Below are 24,586 nucleotides of genomic sequence, written 5' to 3'. Positions count from 1 at the left end.
TTCTTTTCTTTTCTTTTCTTTTCTATTCTTTTCTTTTCTTTTCTTTTCTTTTCTTTTCTTTTTTGAGACAGAGTCTCACTCTGTCACCCAGACTGGAGTGCAGTGGCACGATCTCAGCTCTCTGCAACCTCCACCTCCCGGGTTCAAGTAATTCTCCTGTCTCGGCCTCTTGAGTAGCAGTGTCACCACACCTGGCTAAGTTTTGTATTTTTAGTAGAGATGGGGTTTTGCCATGTTTGCCAGGCTGGTCTCAAACTCCTGACCTCAGGTGATCCACCTGCCTCGGCCTCCCAAAGTGCTGGAATTATAGGCATGAGTCACCATGCCTGGCCAGATTTTACCTTTCTTGAAGATAAAAATTTTACTCTGAAATTCTTGGTCTGTCTTCTTTCTGTTTGCTTCCCAGTGAAGTTCGATATTATATATTTTGACTTTCTTTGGGCCTCTCTTTGTCCTCATTCAGTCTAAAACCCTTGGACCATTCCTTTAATCATTTGTTCACTGACATAGTCCGGTCTCTTGCTCCCTGATTTTTACTGAACCTAATTCAATTTACCCAGCCTCAACCTAATCATTTGACATCTTGCTACTGTACCTGGGCTGCTGACCACTGCTAAGTAAAACTTGACAACCGTGGGAATTACACTTCTATAAATCGTAGCCTCTAGTTTGGCCCTCAAGACAGCATAGCAATCCTTTCTCTTTTTTTCCTCCTGAGCAGTTCTCCCCTGTGTGGCTATTTTTCACTTTCACCCCATCTTTAAACTTCTTCCCTGCCACCTATCCTCTTAGTCTCAGAAGATGATCTTGGCCCCTGTTTTACGGGGGCCATCAGGCAGGAACTCATAAACTTCCATCTTTATTACCACCCCCATCACTACCTACAAATTTTCTTTTAGCCTATGTCACTTGCTAGCTATTTTTCTACCGTTTCTCCTTAACTTTGCCACTAGGCTGCTTGAAAGAGTAGTGCCTCCTTCTTTACCCTTCTGTTGTCTGCCTTCCATCCAAATGTTACCATCCAAACGTTTGCAGAGTTACCAGTGACCTAACTGGTAATGCCTGTGAGACATTTTTCACCCTTTACCTTGTTTGGTTTCTCCATGGCATTTTATCTTTATTGAGCATTTTCTTCAACTTTTATGAAAACCTCTGTCTTTGAATCTTATCCCACTTTACCAGAAAAACAAGAAGCATTTAATGATTTACAAAATAATAATTGATATGAACGCTTATAGCCCAATATTAATTATACTTTTAAGAACTGAATTATACTTTTATATAAATACAATTCAGTATGATACTTCAAAAATAAGAAATACTGTAATCCCAGCACTTTGGGAGTCCTAGGTGGGCAGATCACAAGGTCAGAAGTTTGAGACCATCCAAGTTAACATGGTGAAACAACATCTCTACTAAAAATACAAAAAATTAGCCGGGCGTGGTGGCACACTCCTATAGTCCCAGCTACTCAGAAGGCTGAGACAGGAGAATCACTTGAACCTGGGAGATGGAGGTTGCAGTGAGCTGAGATCACCCCACTGCACTCCAGCCTGGGCGACAGAGTGAGACTCCATCTCAAAAAAAAATGCTTATTTCTTAAGATGCTTAACTCTAGTAATCTTTTATTGTGCATAAATATCAAAACTTTACATATACAATAAAAGGATAAGAAATATATACTAACTATTCCTTGGTTTCTTCTGTCCTAGTTAATGAAGGAGTTCCCTCTTCTGAGCATGTTCAATATCCACGAGAACCTTTTAGAAGCCCTTCTGGAACTACAAGCATATGCTGATGTTCAGGCAGTCTTAGCAAAGTATGATGGTAAGTCCTTGGTTATTTTTATTTACTTGACTATTCCTCTTTCAATGTATTTTCCCTGATTAGATTGGAAGGGTCATTGTAAATAGCACAGCACTTTGGTAACCATACTCTTAGAGAATTTTCACCTACAGTTTTATGATGATGTTTGGCAGAATCTTAGATTTTCATGGTTAGCAAGGGCCAGAAATGTGACATGGCATGTGTCCCGTTTCTCTCCTTCCTTCCCTACAGACTCCCCTCATGCTCGCCCCATCAGGCATTTATGTCTACTCTGCTGTATTACCTCTGTGGTCATCAATTACCCAGAACCCCACAGGCAGTACCTATCCTGTTGGGGCAGCACTGACTCTTAGAGCTCTTGTAATAACTCCACATTGGTTCACTGTGACCACTGCCTATTGCTCATATTGATCCTTTGGAGCAATGTAGAACAGCTAGTATCCCTTGCACATGTGACAACTCAGTAAATGTTGGAAGATGAAATTATGTCCCCTTCATCCTAGTTCCTCTCATTAGCAGCAGAATATCCTCATTCTTTTTTTTTAATGGCAGGCTTTGAAGTCCGTTTACCATTCTGGTTACTCACTCATGAACTTATGCCATTTTGCCTGTTCCTAAGAAATCAGAAAAAGAAATTGCTACATCCTAGATATTTAAACACCCTAATGCTCATATTGTTGTTATCCATGAATTCATTATTTGATTAACTGGACAAAAATTGTCCACATAATTACCTGCCATGACATAGTTTCTAAAATCTCTGCAGAACTTCCTACTATTCTGCCTTATTTCAATAACCATCTTCCTAAAGTGTTTGCTTGTAAAAATGGATATAAGGAGTGACTACACATTATATAATCATTTTTTACTCTATGAAGTATTTTTTCTTTAGTAAGCATCTTCAGTGCATTTAAAGAATTATTCAGGCTGGGCATGGTGGCTCACTCCTGTAGTTCCAGCACTTTGGGAGGCTGAAGCAGGTGGATCACTTGAGGTCAGGAGTTCGAGACCAGCTTGCCCAACATGGTGAAACCCCATCTCTACCAAAAATACAAAAATTAGCTGAGCATGGTGGCACATACCTGTAATCCCAGCTACTTGGGAGGTTGAGATAAGAGAATTGCGTGAGCCTGGAAGGTGGAGGTTGCAGTGAGCTGAGATTGCACCACTGCACTCCAGTCTGGGTGACAGAGCAAGACTCTGTCTCAAAAAAAAAAAAAAAAAAAGAGAATTATTCAGATCACAGAGCATATAGAGCAAACTATACCATTTGGGGTTTTGGTTTTTTTAGGGATAGGGTCTTCCTCTGTCACCCCAGAAGGAATATAGTGGTGTGATCATAGTTCACTATAACCTTGAACTCTTGGGCTCTAGCCATCCTCCCACCTCAGTCTCCCAAGGACTACAGGAGTGTGCCATCATGCCTGGATAATTTTTAATTTTTTTGTAGAGACGGGTTATCATTACGTTACCCAGGCTGGTCTCAAACTCCTGGCATCAAGTGAACCTTGGCCTCCCAAAGCACTGGGAGTACAGGCATGAGCCACCACACCTGGCTGTTGGGTCTCATTTTTGACACAGTTCTTCATAAGGAATCTCTGAAATGGGTGAGAGTTGTTACCTTCTATAGTTGGGGGAACTTAGCCATTATGAGATTGTTTTTGTTTTTGTTTTTGTTTCCTTTTCTTCAAAATCTTGCTCAAATTTATGGAAACTAAAAGCCTTCAGCCAATGATGGCATCATTTTGCCTGTGCAGACATAAGTACCCTGTGTAACAAGATATATGCCACCTAGTATGGAACTGATTTTAGAAATAAAGAAAAGTATAAGTACCCTGTGTAACAAGATATATGCTACCTAGTATGGAACTGATTTTAGAAATAGAGAAAAGTATAAGTACCCTGTGTAACAAGATATATGCCACCTAGTATGGAACTGATTTTAGAAATAGAGAAAAGTATCTGTGGAACACTTTAAAGTAAACAAAATAAAGACTGTTTGGCTTTCATGTCAGCTCACTTGTATTCTCTGTTTATATGCCAAAATCTCACTCACTGTTTGGCTAAACAGTGATCCAAGTTTAGGACCTAAACCGTTGGGCTGCCTGGTAGGCAAAATCCTCATACGTTGACATTCTTTTAGTACCAAAGGAATTCAGTCCCATGGCCATGGGTTCAAGTGGCAGTGTACTTTTCCAAATGCCACTCTGTAACCATCAATGCCTTAGCAATTCCTAATGCTGACCTGTACTCAATCTGATATATCAAGCCTTAAGAAATAAAACTTTAATGAGTAGAGCCTTTGGGATGCAAGCCTCTTAAGGCTCTTTTCATGAAGATCTCAGTTCATTACAGAAATCATTGCTTTATTTTTGTAATGGAACTCTCCATTGTCTCTAACTATCCCATTGCACAGCCTCTGTTCCACAACAACCAAAAGCTGATTTCTTAGATTCTGATAACATATGTTCACATTATTTGTTACAACAGCCCGTCACACCCTCTGCTAAAACTTGGCTCACACTTTGAAAAATTCCTTTGTTGCAAATGGACAAACTCACCATACCAAGGCCCTTGTGTTGAGCTTTGTTTATGTTGTATACCTGGCAACAGAGATGATGTTCTTGTTCATTATTCATGGAAAAAGAGCCTCATTAGTGGCAGGACACATCTTATTGCTGAGATGCCTCGTTAGGGGTTTTGAGTTCAGCAGTTGTCAATAGAGTACAGATGACCTAACACCGACTGAATTCTGAAGGGAGCTTTGGTGCTGACATGGCTCAGGCCTGTATCATTTACAGTAGAAATATAATGAAGTGGCTGCTGAAGTTACTGTTCTTGAGATTGTGGAAAAACACGCCTCTTGTTTCTCACCTCATATCATGAAATGGAGTCTTTCAAGTTCATCCCTGCTGCTTTTCCTGGAGACGTCTACTGAGCTGCTGCTTCCTTATCTGGCTCTGGGCAAAGAAGTGGGTGCTTTAGAGGTCTTGGAGGACAGACAGCTGTTAGGGCATCCTGTTCTTCACCCTGGTTCAGATGTCTAATCTGTGAGATGCTGGAGACAGCACTTAGAATCCCAGCCCCTTCATCCCTCTCTGTAGAGCCGCACCCAAAACAGCAGGATTATATGTCATTCTTGCCAATTGGAATGCTCTGGTTGGGTAGCTGTTTTTTGGATGGGTTATAGGTACAGCAGCCCTTTTTTTTAATTACATTTGCTAGGTGGCTGAGTTTTTTAAGTAGTATGCTGGGAACGCAGTGGGATTAGTTCTGCTTTTCTGACCTTTGTAAAAAGATTTAGTTAAATGGCAAGGTACTGGGGCCAGGGATTGGGGTGGTGAAGAATATATTTTGGGGGAAAGAAGGGAGGCAAAATATATTCCCCTTGTCTCATTGTTCTTTACCACCTTAAAAAAAACTTTGGCTTTGAGTTTGGAAATCAGTGGCAATCATATACTCCTGTGTCCCCACGAGGATTACCAGTTGATTGGTCAGACTCCTTGTAGTCTGTAGTCTGATTTTGATTTTGCCATTGAGATAACTTCTAATGTTTTATTATTCCAGGTGTTACTCTAAAATACTGTTTGCTATCCTCAGGAGTTTTCATACTCTTGTATTTGCAATTTGTGAATCAACAGTATAGGTGAGCAATTTTATTCCAGGTGGCTGGTCCTGGTTCTATAATGTTCTTCACGCAGTGACTAAAATAACAGCAGCAACAGCTAGCATTTATTGAGTTCTTATAATGTGTCAGCATCAGACATGATTTGAACCACAAGCATATTTGGTAGATGCTATTGTTAGCCCCATTTTGCAGATATGGTAACTGGTACAAAAAGAAGGTAATCAACTTGCTCACAGGAAGAGCCTGTAATAGCAAAGTCAAGTCATATGGGTTTTATGTTATGAGAGAAAAGTGATCGACTGAGAACAACTTTATTAAATATGATGTGAATTCTACAAGGAAAGGAAAGCCAGAATTAAAACCAAGGTCATCCGACTCCAAACCCATGCTTTTAACCACCACACTTACACGTTCCTTCTGCTCTTGGAAGTATTTATTTGTTTTTATTAATACCATTGTTCTTCTTGTTGTTATTAGCCACACTTTATTGAGAACCTACCCTGTGCCAAGCATGTTATTAGCTTGGAATTAGCTTTACCCTTACAATAACCCTGCAAGGAAGGTTAACCATTTTAGCAGATGCAGAAACTGAGGCTTTGTGAGATTAAATAACTCACAAGACCACATTCTTAGAAAACTGCAGAGCTGGGATTCAAATCCAGATCCAGCTGGCTCTAAATCCCATGTGTTTTCCATAAATGTAAGCCTTCCAAAAGTGATGTGCTGGGCCTCTCTCACTCCTTTTACAAAGGTATGAATTAGGTGGGCTGAAGCCATGGTGCAGAATTTTGATGATGCCACATTGTCTTTTAAAATTTCTTTCTAATCATTCTTTAAGAACTGAGTGTATCATTATTTGCTTGTCTTTCTGAAACTATCTTCAAAATATGGCTTCCCATCTTCAATCAACTTGTATCTGATTTTTTTTTAATCACAAAGGGGATTTGATGTAAGGTGTTCATTTAATTTGAGATTTATCTTTTTCTTCAGTCATATATTTATTATAAAGACAGCAATGTTTTCAAGATCATTAAGTCATGAGAACCTTCTTTTAGAAACCATTGCAAAAGTTGTTACAAGCTTTGGATTGCCTTTCAAAGAAGTTTATAGGCCACCTAGGTTGAAAATTTAAGTCCCAAAGATTAGGGTGGGAATGTGGAAAAGAATTTGTGTGTTTCTTATTCATTGTCGTTTGTGCATTTCAATTTTAGAAGAATCTCATAGAGCAAGTGAATGCAGGTATGAGTGCTGTAAGGTATGTTTGGGAGCATCTAGTTCTGCCTGTCTCTAGTTAGTGATCCTTGGGGATACCAGAAGGCAGTCATGGGTGGTGGGGAAGAGGTGGATCAGGTCCCAGCTCTGCGTTTCACCAACTGAGGGAGCTTGAGCAAATTGCTTAATAGTCCAAGCCTTGGTTTCTTTCTGTGGGAATGAGATCAAGGCTTAGAAAGGCTAAATAACTTGCCCAACATCACACAGCGGGTAATTTGTTGTGAGGATTAAAGTAGTTTAATCTATGTTAAGTGTTAAGAACAGTGTGGCACACACAGTAAGAGTTTAGATATTATTCGGTATTATAAAGAGCCAAAAGTGCCACTCCTAAACTTCACCACTGTTCATTAGTCTTGTTCAAATGGAAAACCATATATAAAATGTTGCAATGAGAGAATAAGAGCCCAGTCTTGTGCCCTGCAAAATGACAGTGTTATGACTTGTTATTAAAATTAATTATGGATCTAATAGGACATACAAATAGATATTTGATAAGAATGAAAATTCTTAGTTTTATCTATATTTTTGGAAAGCTGAAAAAAGAAATGCCAGGGATTTTTACTCCTGATCAAACAAAAAATTACTTCTTAGGGTTCATAGCAACTTCAGCCTTTGAATAGTTTGTCCTTGTAGAAAAAAAGATCTAAATGCTTTTGGATATTTACTCCATTAAGTCATTTAGTGATTGCCCTAAATTTGGGGCAGAAAATTCCCTTTTCTTCCTGTCTTTCTCAAAAGAACTGGGGACAGCTGGTCTTTCTTACAGTCACAAAAGTTATATAAATGCAACCGCTATATCAAGATCATTTTTACTGATGCCATCAAGCCCATCCTAAATTAGCATTATTATCTGCCATCTGGTAATTTGCAGAGGGTGTACTTTTTAGAACAGGACATGTTTCTAACATTGGAGGAAATACTTTCATCTCAGTAGATTGAAAACAGAAGTTCTAAGGAGAGTCATTAGGGAATCACTCTATGTTGAGGCTATTCAGAGCAAAAGCCTTTTGCTGATACTGTTTTGCAGAGTCAGCATGTAGTTATAACTAAAGATTTTGTAAACCTTGTTCATTGCCCAAGGCCTTATAACCAGCACAAGTTACTCAGCTATCATCATAATTCGTTTGAAATGGTTACTGGATAATCTGTCTTTTGGTTAGACTGTTTTCCATTTATGTTTGAGGAATAAGTAAAAATAGGAAGGATTTGAGATGTCTGGATGTCCAGTGAGTAAAATCTGTATTTGTCAAACACGTCAAGTGTCAGGCTGTCCATACTTCCAAAACAGTACTTTTCAGTCAACTATATAGATGTGAATTTTGATGCCACAGGCACAAGCAGCTTCTGAAAATATCCACCACAAAATTAGGCTGCATATTAGAAAGAAGATTTGGTATGCTATCAGTTTCTAGTGACAGACTACAAACCTAGTTCAGCTCGTTTCCCTGGACTGGTTGTTACGGAAAAGATCACAGCCACCAGTCAAGTGCTCTAAGAGAGTCCTTGTGTAAAAGATGGGCAAATGAACCACATTGGACACCAAGAGGTAGATCCGCCAAGAGGACTGGGCCTTTGAGGTTACTTTAGAACAAATGATAGACTGTCAGGGGATGAACTGTATATTGCATTGAGCAGAAGTTCTGATAATAGATGTCATTTCAATGAGGACTGTATGCATGACAAACTTCTGTCTCTGTTGATGGAAGACCTTTGGTGAATGCATACATCTGTAATTCACATAGTTGGCACATGCACAAACCCTCCAAATTTATGTTGGGTTTGGTAATCCTTATTGCCCAGTTATCATAATTTACCAAGGTAACATCCCTCCCCAGCCAGCCATTACCATCACAGAAACTATTGTGTTTGGCCTCAGGGCACCAGCCACAGAAGGGCCCTCTGACACTTCTAGGGTAACCCAGTCCAAAAGTTGCAAATAACATCTGGTGTTTGGCTTTGTAGTGTAAGACGAATTTTTCTGGGTGTAGTTGAATGTGTATTGCCTGTCCCTCCCCCTGCCCCAAATTGCTAAGGTCATGTAGAATTTCCCAGTTGAATCATTGAACTCCCAGGTTGCACATCTTTTTGAGGTTCTTGTGTATCAATCCCTTTTATTTCTTCAGTGAAATTTTTTCATTTGGTTGGAAGGGAACCTTGGATTGGCTTTTTGAAAATGGGGCAAAAAGAACTCATGCTGCCTGGAATAAAAAATAACAACAAAAATTTAAGGACAGAATCCTGTATTTCTGTTTTCTTTGCATCATATCATAAACAAGCAAACTCAGAAATTAATCACATAATGTAAGAACACGTCACAATCCACAAATAGGTTGTGAAGGGGAAATGGACTGCTGTTTAAATTTGTTTTCTGTTTTTGTTTGTTTGATTGGTTCATGCTTCCAAGAGCATCTGTGAAGGCCAAATATGTTGGATTATAGGAGCTTCAAGTGTATCTGGGAGAAATGATATCAATTTGTTGCCTGACCAAGAAAAGGGATACTTGGTACTTCATAATCTTAAAGGATAACAGAAATTAAATAGGTTAATTTTTTTTCCAAATTATTTCAGCAAGAATTTATCAAATCCTTAGGTTGAAGTACTAACTTTTAGGTGTTTTGGATTCAGAGGTAAATATATTCTATTCTCTGTCACCAAGAAGTTTTCAGTCTAGTGGAGGAAGATGTTAAAAAACAAAAATCCAAAAAAACACTAAGGTGAAGCGAGCTGAATCAGTGCTCAATGAGTCTGCTTGAAACAAACTGTGGGAAGTATAGAGAAAGAAAGCCTTTGAGAGCAAGCTTGTGCCTCTTTCATCTCAACCCCTGTGTCCTAGGGTAGTCATTGGGAACATCTGTGGTTGGTGAGGGAATTGGTAAATAAGATCTCACTATGACATAGTGTTCTCATTTGTGAGATGGTTTGGGATTTATATATCTACTTGCTGCCACCTTTGAAAAGATTTTAGAATCATATATATGAGAATTTGACCCTCAATTGACTTATCTTATGCATGAGAATAGTAATGATCCTTTTAAAACTACATCTTGATTGTTATTATTGGGAGATGAACAAAAGGATATTAGGTCAAAAAGTTATCATGAAAAACTGTTCTATCCTGTCTAAAGTTTTGCCCTGTAAGTTTTCCGAGGCCCATCTAATTGATAGTTTTACTCATAATTACAGACATTTCTTCCAAGATTATTGAATTAAAGGTTGGCTGTTATGAACCACTTACGGCTTTTGAAAATTCAAGAGTCATTCTCCCTAAGATGGCCTTTTCTTTCAGCAGCATCATTCTAATAACCGGTCCTTAAGGAGTCAGAGGTGTGGTTTTCCTTGTTTTTTCTACTTTTCTTCAAGCTTTTTTCAGTTTTTATTCTATTGTTTTTTCCTTCCTGCCCCACAATTTCATTCCACTGCTGTTTCAAATAGACATCTGGATTAGAGCACCAATACAATTTCATGCACTCTGCTGGAACACTGTAAGCAAAGATAAATGCAGTACACATGTTGAGAAATAGCAAGTTTCTGACTCCCTGTTAGAACATATGACATTATCACTTTTAGCTTCCAGGAGCTAAATTAGATGTAAATGTTTGCAAATCGCAGGCAGCAATATCAAGCGATTTGAGATGTTAGTACATTAATTTAGGATTTTATTCAGCAAACACTGAGCGCCAACTATATTTCAGACATTGTTTTATGTTGTGGGCACAAAGTGATGAAGAAGCACAGCTTTTACTCCTAAATCACACCATGTACATAGGACAGGGAAATAAGAGAACAATTGTTATAAAAACTGTTACACTTTAACCCAAGATGGAAGGGGCACTGCACTCACGGCAAGGTGGAGTGGGGGGAGCCTTCCCTTTGTAAGTGGTGTCGAACTGGACAGTAAAAGTGCTTGAGGCAAGGAAAGCATATTGAAAGGTGCAGAGGCACAATTGGCATGGCTTATTTAGAGAATTGTCTGTATCTCTTAGAGCAGAGGGATGAAGAGGGATGCAGCGAAGGGCAGAAGATGCCTTGGGTAAGTTAGCCGTGGGTGGAGGTGCGTAGTGGGAGCAGACCTCTAAGGGCTTTGCCCCAAGCTTGGATTTTATTTTATGGGCCCTGGTGAGGCTGGAGGCAATTTGAGCAGAGGAAAGCCCAGAGTGAAGGGAGTGGCACAATACATAAACACCGTGTCCCCTTTTGAGTAGAGGTACTTGAGAGATCAGTGTGAAAACACTCAGGTATAGAAGAGTGGAGTGCCACTGCAGAGGGCTGGTGAAGTGACTTCAGACACCACAGTGGAGCACATTCTGTCCTTGAGGGAGACATTTGTGAGTTTTTCTGAACATTGGTATAAAAGAGTTAGAATTTGGTTTTTCTTCCTTAAGCAACAAGTGGGAATCCTAGTGCAGAAACTTTTGTCTCTTAGGTGACAAAACTTCTTATTTTAAACTATAGCCACTTTATTTCATTTGCTCTCTGATAATCTCTTAACTACAGGAAATTGAGCCCTATGTAGACTCACCATAACCCACAGATAATCTTTCGAGGGAGCGTAACTAAGGGTGAAGAACCTGCCAGGACCCATGCAACCCATCCATCAGTGCCTACCTACTTCTGCTGAGTCATAACAATGACATGAGGAGAAGAAATGTGGAAGAGGGGAACAGGTGGCATGTCCAGCTGTATTTTGTATAAAAGCTGAATTTGGAGATAGTAGAAGACATGATGTGAATGTCTATAATATCACTTGCTAAAATCAAACCATCTGAAAAATTCCTGCCTTGTTGATACTTCAGTTGCTACTAAAGTAGACAAAGCATGAGAATAATACCATGGATTTAATTCTTACCAAAAAGGAAGAAGCTTAAGAGAAGGAGACCATGTTATGCTGTAGCTATAGTTAAAAAAAAAAAAAAAAAAAAAGACTATTAGGCAGAGGTGAACCTTGAATCTGAAACAAACAAAAGTAACAAAAAGCGAAAGCCATGCTCTTTCTTTTCTTTCTTGCTTTCTTTTCTCTCTCTCTCTCTCTCTCTGTTGCTCGGGCTGGAGTACAGTGACATGGTCATAGCTCACTGCAGTCTCAACTTCCCAGGCTCTAGTGATCCTCCCTCCTCAGCCTCCCAAGTAGCTGGGACTACAGGTTTGAACCACCATGCCTGGCTAGTTTTTTTCATTTTTTTGTAGAGGTGAGGCCTCACTATGTTGCCTAGGTTGATCTTGAATTCCTGGGCTCGAGTGATCCTTTGCCTTGGCCTCTCAAAGTGCTGGGATTACAGGTATGAGCCACCATGCCCAGCCTTTTATTTGTTTATTTTAATTCAGAGGAAAGATAAATATGAACCCACAAATGGAGTTTCAATTAATATAAGTTACTTTGTGCTGTGACTATTTGGCATAGGGGATATAGAGGGTTTTTTTAAACAGGTAAATGGTTCATGAAGGATGGAAGACTAAAAGTTGAAATCCAATTACTCGCAATGGATAAAAGTGTAAGGAAACATAAATGATTAAAGTGTATGAAAAGATCAGAATGACAAATAGCTAAATAAGTACATACAAGTCAGGTGTAGACTTGTAAGCAGGTTCTCAGGGCGGTTAAAGACCAGAGGAAGCAGAAATCTCACACATTACAGGATTTAATGTATGACTCTATTGTCCAAACAAAACAGTGAAGAAAGTATAGGAGAATGATGATAGAGAAAGCAGAAGCAAGTATCACACTAGCAATATGGGATAGTGACAAGGACATGGTATTGCAGGGTCAGCTCTGCCACTAATTTGTTGGATGGCTCTTAAGAAAATCATTTAGCTTTGCTGGGCCCATATTTCTCACCTATAAAAGAAAAAGATTTAGGGAGGTTGATCTTGGCAGTCCTATACTGTTGTTCAGTTTTTCATCTATATCTTGTGGTAGTACTGTTTTGAGCAGAAAGTATTGTATTAATATGTTACTGATGTACAGTTATTCATTCCTATTTTATATTTCCCTTTTATATTTTTTACTTTTAAAAAGAATTTTGTCAAATAAGTCAATCCCAACCAAATTCTAGAAATGACTATGTGGTTTTTGACCACAGGAAAAAAGGAAGTAATTGGGGATCTGACATGGATTTTTTACGAAAGTTGTGTCAAATAAACACAGATGAGATAGTGGCTGTGAAAATATTGATATTCTTAATAGTATTTAAATGTTTATCTTACTAGTTTAAATGGCCCTTTTCTTCGTGTTTCTGAAAGAGGAGAAAACCATAAATGTGTTTACATCTTTAAGCAAAATATTTGACAGTAATTTAAATGCTGTCCTTTCAGGCACCATGGGGCAATGTGGATATAACACCTAATTAATAGGTGGTTGCAGACATGTCATTTCAGACTGTTGCAAATTGAGGGTGATCTGTAGAGTACTCTTTCCAGATTCTCTCATTGGTATTGCCATGGTCAGTATTATTTCAAAAAATCGTATCTTGGAAATAACAGCACAGTTTAAAATCATGTGCTCTGGAGACAAATCTGGAGATTTGTTCTGGATCTGTGATATTGGCATATTTATTAAACATTCTCTGCTTCATTTTCCCCATCTATAAAACAGGGCTAACAGTCCTACCTCATAGGACTGCTATAAGGATTAAATAGGATAATGTATATAAGTGATTAACACCAGTACCTGGCAGTTAGCCCATGGTAGGTGTTAGCAGTAATTTTGATGATGATAATGATCATTTGGGGTAGAAGGTATGGAGGGAGCAAAGCTGTGGGTGGTAGCTTGAATCAGAAAAATGACTAATAGGCTGGAATGATGTGCTGAAACTATTAAGATTTAATGGCTCAGATTTAATTTTAAGATTTGAAATTTAATGGCATCAGATGTGAAATCCTGCCTATAGGTTTTTCACATATATTTTTTAATGTTCATGGTTTACACAAAAGGGAGAAAAGACCAGACTTTAGCTAAAGTCTGTTTGAATAGAATTGGACGGTGAGGGAGTTGTTGACCACACAATCATATGAACAGAAAAGGAGTCCCAGCTCCTCAGCACCAGGGCTGTTCTAGCTGGTGTTCAGAGATGTGTGGTGACCGTACCTCCTCAGTCTGCATGTTTCCCCTGAGGTCTCTACTGGTCAGGTTTGGGGGATTTAGAGTATTGTTTTCATTACTAATTCTTATATTTCAAAATCACCCGTGGCCAGATAACAAAAATAGGTAGGTGAGAAGTTCTGGAGAATACGTCAGTTGAGGAACGGGAGTTATTTATCCTATAGAAGACTGCTATAGAAGAAATATTTAAACCATCTTAATGCTTGAAAGGTTGACGAACAATTATCAGATTCTGTTTTATTATGGAAGACGTAAGTGATTTTTAGATAAAGATTTGTAGAGAGAATGGAGTCGGGCAGTTTGATTAAAGGCAAGTAAAATGTTATGGAGGTCAGATTGGTAAGATAAGATATCTTCAGGTGACCACAAGATTTTAGGTTTTCTCTAAAAAAATATTTTTTATTGGCTGGGTATGGTGGCTCATGCTTGTAATCCCAGCATTTGGGAGGCCAAGATGGGCGGGTCACTTGAGGTCAGGGGTTAGAGACCAGCTTGTCCAATATCGTAAAACTCCGTCTCTACTAAAAATACAAAAATTAGCCAGGCATAGTTGTGTGCACCTATAGTCCGAGCTACTTGGGAGGCTGAGGCATGAGAATTGCTTGAACCTGGGAGGTGGAGGCTGCAGTGAGGGAGATTGTGCTACTGCACTCCAGCCAGGGTAACAGCGTGAGACTCCACCTCAATCAATCAATCAATCAATAAAGAGAGAGAGAGGGGGGCATAAATTACATGTAGTTATATGTATAACTCTTAAGTGCAGAGAGGGATGATTTTTCACTTACATATATACTCATGTGACTGCTACCCAGAATGAAACAGAACTTTCTGACATTTCAGAAGGTTGCCTCATACTCCCTTCCACCCAATAACTGCCCTCCAGCCCCGCAGTAACCACGTTCCTGACCTTTATCACATATATTAGTTTTGCAAACTTCACAAAACCACTTTGGAACACTGTCTAACAGTTTCCAGTGAAGTTAAACAGACATCTATCTTCAGATCCAATAATCCCATTTTTAGTTACATATCCATGAGAAATGAGTTTTCTCAAGCTTACACAAAAATGGTCACAGCAACTTTCTTCATAATAGTCCAAAGTGGGAAAATAATTCAGATGTCCTTTAGCAAGAGAATAGATAAACATGTGGTGTATCCACACAATGAAATATTACTCATCAATTAAAAAGGATGAATGATACATGCTACAACATAGATAAATGTCAAAAACAATGTGCTGAGTGAAAGGAACCAGACAAAAAGGAGTACATACTCTCTGATTCCATTTGTGTGAAGTTCAGGATTATAACTTTTAATGAAAGGCTTTCATGACAATTTGATTTTGCGTGCCTAAGATGTTTGGGGAAATTTCTTCTACTTTCAGAACAATTCTATAAAACATAAGATGGCAAAGAGGTGGAATAAAAATTGATGCTAGCAGTTCAGCTTTGTCTAAGTGAGAAACATTTACTTAGCATTCCTTGTTTCTGCAATGAGTAATGGAATTATGTGATATCTCATTATTTCCTTTCCTTTTGTTTCCTCTTTGGATTCTAATTCATAAGAGCTAATAATGTAGCTAAATGCCATGTACAACAGTCAGAAGGGCACTGCAGAGTCAGTGTGTTCATACAAAATCAGACCTAACTTAGAATGATTTTGAGTTGCTTTCTCAAAATAAAATTTCTGAATAAATTACAGGCAGTATTAGAAAGCAGATGATTTGTTCTTATTGCCACCATTTTCAATCACTACTGGCAGCCACTCTATTCATTTTATCATTTTATCCATTTCTGTAGTGATAAAAGCATGAAGTCATACCTGGCAGATAAAACTGTACAGAACAGATTAGTGATCACCAGGGGACATGTATGAGGAAGGACAGGGAGGCTACAAATATAAAGGGTAGCACCAGGGAGTTCCTCTGTGGTAATGGAACAGTTCTGCATCTTGGTAGTGGTGGTTACATAAATGTAGTTATCGGATAAAATTGCATAGACATGTGTACTTGATTGTAAAACATGGTGAAAATGAGCAAGGTCTGTAGTTTACCTAATAGTACTCTATCAATGTCAATTTCTTGTTTTTTGATATTATGCTACAGTTAAATAAAATGTCATTAGGAGAAGCTGAGTGACACATGTACAGGTCTCTATGTGCTATTTTTGTAAATTTCTGGGAACCTATAATTATGTCAAAATATTAAGTTTAAAAATTATAACAAGCAACAATAACCAAACCTCACCCTTTTTTTGTGGGGTGAGGTGGAAATGAAAGAGAAGGTGCTCATGGGGCAAGCAGCATAAATAATTTCTCCTAAAGGGTAGTATTTATGGTTTTTCTTAATACTAAGCCAAAACATCAGGTCCTGCCTCTGGTTTGGATGTTAGGCAGATATTAGATTAAAATATAGCTAATAAGGTAAATGTACTATAGCAGGCACACTGTAAATAGAACACACTAACTTTCACAAGAGTATGTGAAAGTTACGTCTGATAGATCTGCAGGCTGACAGCACCTCATATGATATATTCTACTTTTGTCTGTGCTGTCGGTATTTGGCTCCACCAATGCATTTCCCCATGAACTTGCTTCAGGCAGTTTATAGAAGAGAATTCTTCCCTCTAGCATCGTTATCTGTTAGAAAAAACAGTTATTGCATGTACATGACAGGAAACTTTGGAAATACAGATAAATAATAGAAAAAATTGCCTGTAATCTTGCCACCCAGAAATAAACACCACTGATGGAGTGGTCCCTGCTTATCCTTAAGGGATGTTCCAAAACCTCCAGTGGATGCTTGAAATGATGGAGAATACTGAACCCTATATATACAATATTTTTTTATATGTGCTTATGATAAAGTTTAATTTACAAATTAGGCACAGTAAGAGATTAATAATAATAATGAAATAGAACATTAATAGAACTAATAATGAAATAGTTATAACAATATGTCATAAAAGTCATATGAATGTGGCCCCTCCTTGTCATTCCACTTACTATGCATTCTAGCCATAACTCTTGCAGTTTTGAGGTACAGTGGCAAAACTAACAACTTTCTTTTCCTTCTTCACAATATCACATGATTCATTCGTACTATAGATCTTAGCAGACTTGGTGTACAATTCTGTCTTTATTAAGTTGAGAAATTTCACCTTTTCATTTAATGGAAGCACCTTACGGTTTCTCTTTGGCATATGCAAATTGCCAGCATCACTGCTCTTGCACTTTGGGGCCATTATGAAATAAAATAAGGGTTTCTTGAACACAAGTACTGTGATAATTATGACAGCACTGTGACAGCTGTGATAACCCATATGGCCACAAAGTAACTGATGGGCGGGTAGCATCTACAGTGCAGATATGCTGGACAAAGGGATGATTCACACATCCTGGGTTGGAAGGAGCAGGACAGTAACAAGATCTCATCACACTACTCAGAATGGCATGCCCTTTAAAACTATGAATTATTCATTTCTGGAATTTTCCATTTAATATCTTCAGACTGCAGTTGACTGTGGACAACTGAAATCACAGAAAGTGAAACTACTGATAAGGGGAGTCTACAATATTTGGTGCTTATTCCAATCTTTCTCTGTACATATAAGTGCTTTTAAAAATGAATATTAAAGCATACTTTTTATAAACTTATAAACCTATTGATAGGTGCACAGTACATTTATTTCCTCCAGATCATTCAGTACCTTTCCACTACATGATTTAATGACTGCATGGAATTGTACCCTGTGAATGAACTTACAGCATGTTAACCAATCTATGATTGGACATTGGGCTATTTCCAGTTTTCCATTAGAAACAATGTTGTGATGAACAATCTTTGTGCACATTAATGATTATTTCCTAGGATAAAGTCTTAGAAGTGGAATTGCTGGGTAGGCAAAATGTAAAAGCTTTCCATTTATATTGCCTAAGTGCTCTGCAGAAAAATATGCATCGTTTTCAAAAATGAAAATTGTAAACCAAAACCTGTTTGGACAACAAGACGCTCTATGTGAAGGGAAATTTAGGATCAGTTTCTTTAGAGTGATTCATTCCTCCTTAGAGCCAAATTGCCATTACCAAATAGATGTAATGTTTTTACAGAAAAAAAGAATAACATTGAGAATATCTAAATAAACAAGCTATGCAAGAATATTTTGCTGTTTTCGTTAATCAGTGAGAACAAAACAACTTACTAGCATGAAAAGATAAATAGAATGACATGCCACTAATAGGGAATGGGGTATTTTCATAGAGCTACATTTCCCTCTTCCTCCATTATATTAATTAAAATATATTTTTAAGCATTTTTCTTGTGCACATATACTACTTAATAAAGGAGAAGGTGCAAACATTTTTAAAATGGAGAAAATGTACTGTAGTCATAAGGTTGCTGAATGCTGTTGCATTTTTCTAGTTGTGAATGCCCTATGCTAGTGGGAATGGGGGTCAGGGTTCTAGATTAAAGATCACCTTTGATTAGGCATCTCCAGTCATTTGCTGGAGCACCTCGATTGTATCTTTTTCTGCATTTCTGTCCAGGTGAAAGTGTCCCTTTGATTGATTCGGTAACCATCAAACACAACTTGCTCTTTCTTGTTGAGAAGCTAAGTCCTTAACAAAAGGCTCCTTCTTGTGCTGCCGACTTCAAATAATTATGATCATTGTTTTTGGAAACAAGGCTTGGGTAATTTTAAAATAAAAAGTCTGAACTTTCAAGTAGGCCATGTATCATCAGTTTTTATTTTATTAGTTTCAAATAACAATCAATGAGTATACCCTAGAAAACAAGATATTGTGTTTCTGTATTGATTCCCCACACTGGAAAGCTGTTAAATGTTTAGATGCTGGAAAAGCAACAAGACAAATCCATGAGTGTCTGACATTTTTTTCTTCTTAGTTGTAAGCACGCCATTTTATATAGCGTGTGTGTGGTGGTGACATTTTGCTTGAATATAGTTTATGAGATCAAGGATACAAAGACCTCTTTTGCTTTCAATTCTGTGCTGATATTTTCTATCATTGTGTTTTACCAGTGTCATTGAAATTTCCCTCAAAGAGAAATTCCTTAGGAATCTCCTTGGAATTGGCAGTAAATACCCTTTATTGAAAGAGAGATTGGTTTTCTTTTATGAATTTTTTTTTCTGCCTCTGTCTGTTGGCTAACTATGGGAACTCCCTTTTTCATTCCTACTTTAATGTAATCTTTTCTAAGTTGGAAACAGCTTTGCAAAGAAGCTTGCAGGACATTCCAGGTGCTAAGAGTTCCTCTAACCTAGAATGAATTTTGCAGCATCTGGAAATGGCATATTTTTACCTGTTCTGATTTAAGGTATTTCTGTGTCATAGTGTAAGTTTGGCTCCAAGTGTTAAATACCAACTCCTGTTCTGGAAAGAATGCAGTCATAATTTAAGAACAAATTTTTCACCCAAAGCAGTGCCCTCTTTGAGTTTATCTACTTTCACTTCTACTCTGTGCTTTTACTTTCCTGTAAACTCATTATGTAAACTCCACTCCCACCCTGGCCCTTCTGAAATTTTTGTCAAACTGAAATGAACTGTTTTTCCTGGTGACCAGTGAGGCTTCATATAAAAGAAGATTTATGATAGATTTGCATGAGCAAAAATTATGTAGTTTTCTAAAGATTTCATACATATGCCCTTTAAAAATTATGTATATTTATTTATATATTAGATATATATGTATATCTCCTTGACTTTGACTTTTACATTTTTAACAAGCACTATTAAAATTGAATGTAAACTTGAAACGTAATGCAAAGAAAATTTAGTTTAACTCTGACCGCTAAAGAATTACTCATTTGGCTATGTCTTTTTTTAATCTAGATTTTTTTCTTCAATTAGTATTTCATACACCTGTTGAGAAATTTTTGTAAGGGACAAAGACACTTTCATGTCTTTCACATCAAGGATATTCATGTGATATCTAAATTTATATATTTATAGCTATACTCTGCTCAAACTCAACGTGAAAATTCGCGTTTTAAAATAGAAGGTGATTGCTTAAGAGTCAGCCTGGTGGACGTGAATTATTCACAAAAATACAAACTACCCTTAGTTTCACATGCCACGTTGATACAGTAAGGAATAGCTGAAGTTCTTGTGTAATGTATGTATTAAAATATTCTTAATTTATGCTTTATTGCACTTAAATGTGATTAAAATGCTAGTATATTGAAAATTATTGCTCTTTGTTACCTGCAAACTTACGTGTCTACTTTCTTTTTCTCCAACAGATATAAGCTTACCAAAGTCAGCAACAATATGCTACACAGCTGCTTTGCTCAAAGCAAGGGCTGTTTCTGACAAGTAAGTGAATAATAACTTTGGTGGTACTAATGCTTGACTGAATTAAGATGTGTTGCCTCTCAGGGCTTTCTCTGGAAGTTTCTCTTAGTCTATGAGACCCCTGCTTATAAGCATGCATTTTCCAAAACCTGCTGTTGTTTTCTTTCACTATTAGAAGGAGGGAATGTATATCCTCGGGTATTATAAGGGTGTGTAAAGAAATCCTAAAGAGGGATTTATTTGAAATTCCATACCTCTGAGATGACTTTTTTTTGCGTGAGACAGTAGATACCAAAACACCTGCTTGGGACTTACACAGAATGCCATCATTCTATTTGTTTTTTGCACATTCCTCTCCTGTCAGCAGTCCACGACTGGGTAGTGTCATACACACGTAAAATGTGGCAGAGGGGATAGTCATCTCTCATCCTTTGCCTCATCGACTCCAAATTAGCTACCCCCCCCGACCCAGGATCTGTTAACTTTGAGTTGCCATCTCAATGGGATGTTTGCCTATTTTATTCAGGCAGGTGACTATGGCATATAGAATTTTCATAAGCTTCCAAGGATGCCTGTCAGGTGAAAAGAGCATAGATGGCTTAACTACTTTTGAGTTCGTAAACTCTTACACTTCCCCGGTACAATCCCTCTGTGGCATTGAAAGCAGAGAACAGGAAAACAGCTTCTGCTGTGTCAGACAGGTTTGCTGTTAAGTGTGTGTGCACTTCAAGATCGAAGTAATTTTCTTTCATTCTTTTTTATCCTGTAGATCGCCAGTACCTACTGCAACATCTTTTCTCCCTACACAGCGACTCCAGCTTGGGAGGGCAGGGCCAGGGTTGTCACAGCTTCCCCTGTGGTGTCTGCCTGCCAAGCACAGCTCTGGAGTTAGCCCTGGGTGTGAGGTGAGAAAGAGATTGCATGGTCTGGTTTTTTTCATTCATTCGGGCAGGTGTCTCGCCCGCAGTTTGGGCATGCACACGCCCCCTGCCGGAATGGCCCCAAGCAGACTCACCTGCTGCTGAAGCTGCAACGATTTAACCTCCATCGCAGCACTGACATTGGGTGGGAGGCCTCATTTCAAATCCTCCCCAGTTCTGTTTTTAACCAAGTACCCTCTTCTGTAACCTAGTTTTCTCTTTTTCCTACACTGTCTGCCCTTGTCAGTCCTACCTCTTCCCCTGACCTGAACAGGTACCTCGTAGAAGATTTAGATTAGCTATTTAGACAGAGACTTGACAGCTGAATTTAACCCCTGCCATGATTAGAATGCAAGCACGCTTTCTGCTTCTGCTGGGGTTTTTGCCGGCCTCAGTCTGAGGGGTCACTCAGAGGTTCCATGCAGTAGAAGTTTGGAGAGCTCATGCCATTGGCTCACTGTGGTTTTATGGGCCCTTGATATCTAGATATTTTCAGGTTGATGCCCAAGCAGTGGTCCCAACTGGATGGTTTTTGTCTTTCTGCTTTTCAGATTCTCTCCTGAGGCTGCATCTCGGCGGGGGCTGAGCACAGCAGAGATGAATGCGGTAGAGGCCATTCATAGAGCTGTGGAATTCAATCCTCATGTGCCAAAAGTGAGTCTGTGGAATCCCCACAGGAACTCGTTATGATAGCAGAGAAAGCATTCATTGGCCATGGTGTCATATCTCGAGTACACTGGTTATAAAAAAATGAATTGCAACCAACAAATGTTGAGGCCCTGTATAGTATATGGGCATTTGCTTCATTTTAAGTAAAAGCTACACTCAAGAGGCTTTGGGGCAGATTCCAGACTTCACATAATAAGGATAAATTGATAGACCTCGCTGGGGCAGGTTAGGAAGTCTGAAATTGGCAAAAAGTAGTAGATGTCCCAGGAGTGTTGAAACATTTGATAGGAATTTCACACTAGTTATGGTCTTACATAGACCAAGCTCAGGAAATAAATGTTGCGAATAAAACTGGTAAAAAAAAAAAATACCCACTAATGTGGCATTCCATGTCTACATAAATAAATGACAGTTAATCAGTATTAGCAAGAAAATAATAGAGAAAAACTAAAAATATGAAGAAGTATTTTGCTTTGTGAGTACCGTTTTAATAAGTATATGTAGTAGAAAATATTTTTCTTGGTTTTTAACCACATGGTTGAACAATTTATAAATACCCAATATTTCCAATTTTTTTTTCTGAAATTAATTTCAAGGGAATCAGATCAGAGCAGAGGATATTTCTGTAATCTTTTATTCAGGAGATGAATGTGTATTTATTATTTACCTATATTTAACTACCTGCTCTGTGATAGGCAGGAAGCCAAGAGGCACTTTCACTCTCACTATTAAGTACATTTTGACCGCTAAGAAACTTACTGTAATTTACCTCAGGTATAACAAGCCATAACTTTCTTGGTAAAATGTCTGATGAATACTAACTGGTGAAAAATGACGAAGGAAGGCTGTTTTACTCGTGTTGTAGTATGATAGTTAAAGGGTCGTGGGGGTATAAGTGAGAGAGAGGGAGATGATTTATGGAGTTAACTACTTTATTTTGTAAATAAATAAGTGATCTAATATCATTCCTAGGATTTTACTCAAGTCTAGGTCATTTTTTTTTTCACTTAGTAGGAAACTAAGTGCCACATTTGCATAAGGATGTATTTATTCATTAGTTCTAATGGGTAATGACCAACATAGTATTTGTAGATTTATGTATTGTACATATGGTGCTATAAATATATCTCTTTATATAATATTTTCATCTAAAATAAAAACATTTATTCTACTTTGACTAAAATTTAAAACTAATCATGAAAAGATTATCCTGAATTACGGTAAACTGAGGTCATCTATTACTTACTGAATGCCATTCTCTACAGAGCTATTCATTAAGCATAAATAAGGCTCTTTTAGAGTAGCATTGAGCAATAACTCATGGATTCTGAGGCAAAAGCTTGTGTTCCACTTCTGGCTCTGTCATTTATCAGCCATTGGACATTGGGCTTAGCATCTCTCAGCTCAAAGTTGTCCCTTATCCTTAAATGAAGATAAAAATATAAGCCCTATTTCTGTGTTAAAGATCAAGTGAGATTATATATTTGAAGTTCTTTGAACACACCTGAGCACCACTTATTTGTAAAGTATTAAACTTTTTGATATTTGATTTGCTGGTGGCTCCTCATATCTAGGAACCAAATCTTTTATTGTGATCCTAACTAGAGCCTTGCAATCCTGGGGCACAAGACAGAAAGTCACTACAGTGCTTGTTGGTTAGATATTTTGATGGAAGTAGTCATTTAATACTGTAAAACTGGTCTGAAATGGTTACTTGGGCCTCTAGAAGAATATCAAAAGCCCTAAGAAACACTTTAAAACTGCCATGGAAGAATTTGAGACTGTTAAATAGGATTCCACCTGCAAAATAGTATTATTCTAAAAGTGGAAACATTTCAAATATTTGATTGCACTCTACTTTCTAATCATGAAACTGAGAGAAGGTAAACCACCTAGGTAAACTGATTCTACAGCAATTTGCCTTGTTGGTTATTGTGCTGAGGGAGAGATGTGTTTCCAGATGGGGAATAGGTCTTGGGATTTACTGGCCCCATCTATCAAGAATTAGCCACAAACCTCTAATATACAGCATGCAGTGTGCTCTAAATATCTTTTATAAGTGTGTGCTGTTTATTGGGCAGCTTGCTAATACTTTCGCAAATACGTACACACACATGCGCACACAATTGGTGCCTTGGAGGCAGAGAATAATAGCCTTAGTTCTAATAAGACATCAGTAAAGGATATAAACTTGTGGACTCTTGGCATAAGAAGGGCCTTAAAGATCATCTAGGTCACCTTTCCATCCTAACCTTGACACTCTCCTTATAATGATACTGTGATAATCATTTTTATTATTGGTTTCTTTTGAATGTTATGTGCCAAGCCCAGTGCTAACTGGAGTACATAAACCCCTCTCACTTATTTTTCATAATGACTATATGAGGTGTATTATGTTATTATCCCTGTTACATAGATGAGGGTACTGAAGGCTTGGAGAGGTGAAATAATCTGCTCATGGTCATACAGAAAATAAATGACAGAGCCTGAAGCAATTCTGGGTTATCTGCTCTTAAATGTTGCCCTCTGCTGCCTCCCACATCACACCAGGGAACAGACCAGCCTGGGCTTGGACCCATCAAATGCTGGCAGGCACATTGCTTCCCAAGGCATTCAATCCTTTAAGGACAATTCGGGTTTCTTCAAGATATCTTAAATGATACGACTTCCATGGCTTCTTTTTCTCTATCACAGGAAGTTGTTGGTGGCTCACCACAGGAATTTTCAGTATCTACATGCTGTATTATGTAATTACCATCTTCTCTGAGGGAGGAAAAAAATACCAAATATAATAACTGAGAACTGCCTTCCATACATTTCCAGCTTTGTTTCATCTGGTATCCCATTAAGCAAAGATACATA

The 24,586-nt window shown here is 38.1% G+C and overlaps 1 protein-coding gene across 16 annotated transcripts in view; it reads left to right on the top strand.

The window, feature by feature from the left end:
• ST7 (suppression of tumorigenicity 7) overlaps positions 1-24,586 on the top strand; it is a 299,415-nt gene that overhangs the window by 237,913 nt on the left and 36,916 nt on the right. For all 16 annotated transcript variants that reach the window (XM_032276202.1, XM_032276200.1, XM_032276214.1 and 13 more), the window contains 3 exons: positions 1,713-1,827; positions 20,084-20,156; positions 21,607-21,709. In XM_032276202.1, coding sequence (XP_032132093.1) covers positions 1,713-1,827; positions 20,084-20,156; positions 21,607-21,709 — 291 coding nt within the window. The remainder of the gene's footprint in view (positions 1-1,712; positions 1,828-20,083; positions 20,157-21,606; positions 21,710-24,586) is intronic.

Source organism: Sapajus apella, unplaced genomic scaffold (assembly GCF_009761245.1).
Source record: "Sapajus apella isolate SASKATOON/1434 unplaced genomic scaffold, GSC_monkey_1.0 scaffold7, whole genome shotgun sequence".
Taxonomy (NCBI): Eukaryota; Metazoa; Chordata; class Mammalia; order Primates; family Cebidae; genus Sapajus; species Sapajus apella.
This window is presented reverse-complemented; position numbering and strand designations above follow the sequence as displayed.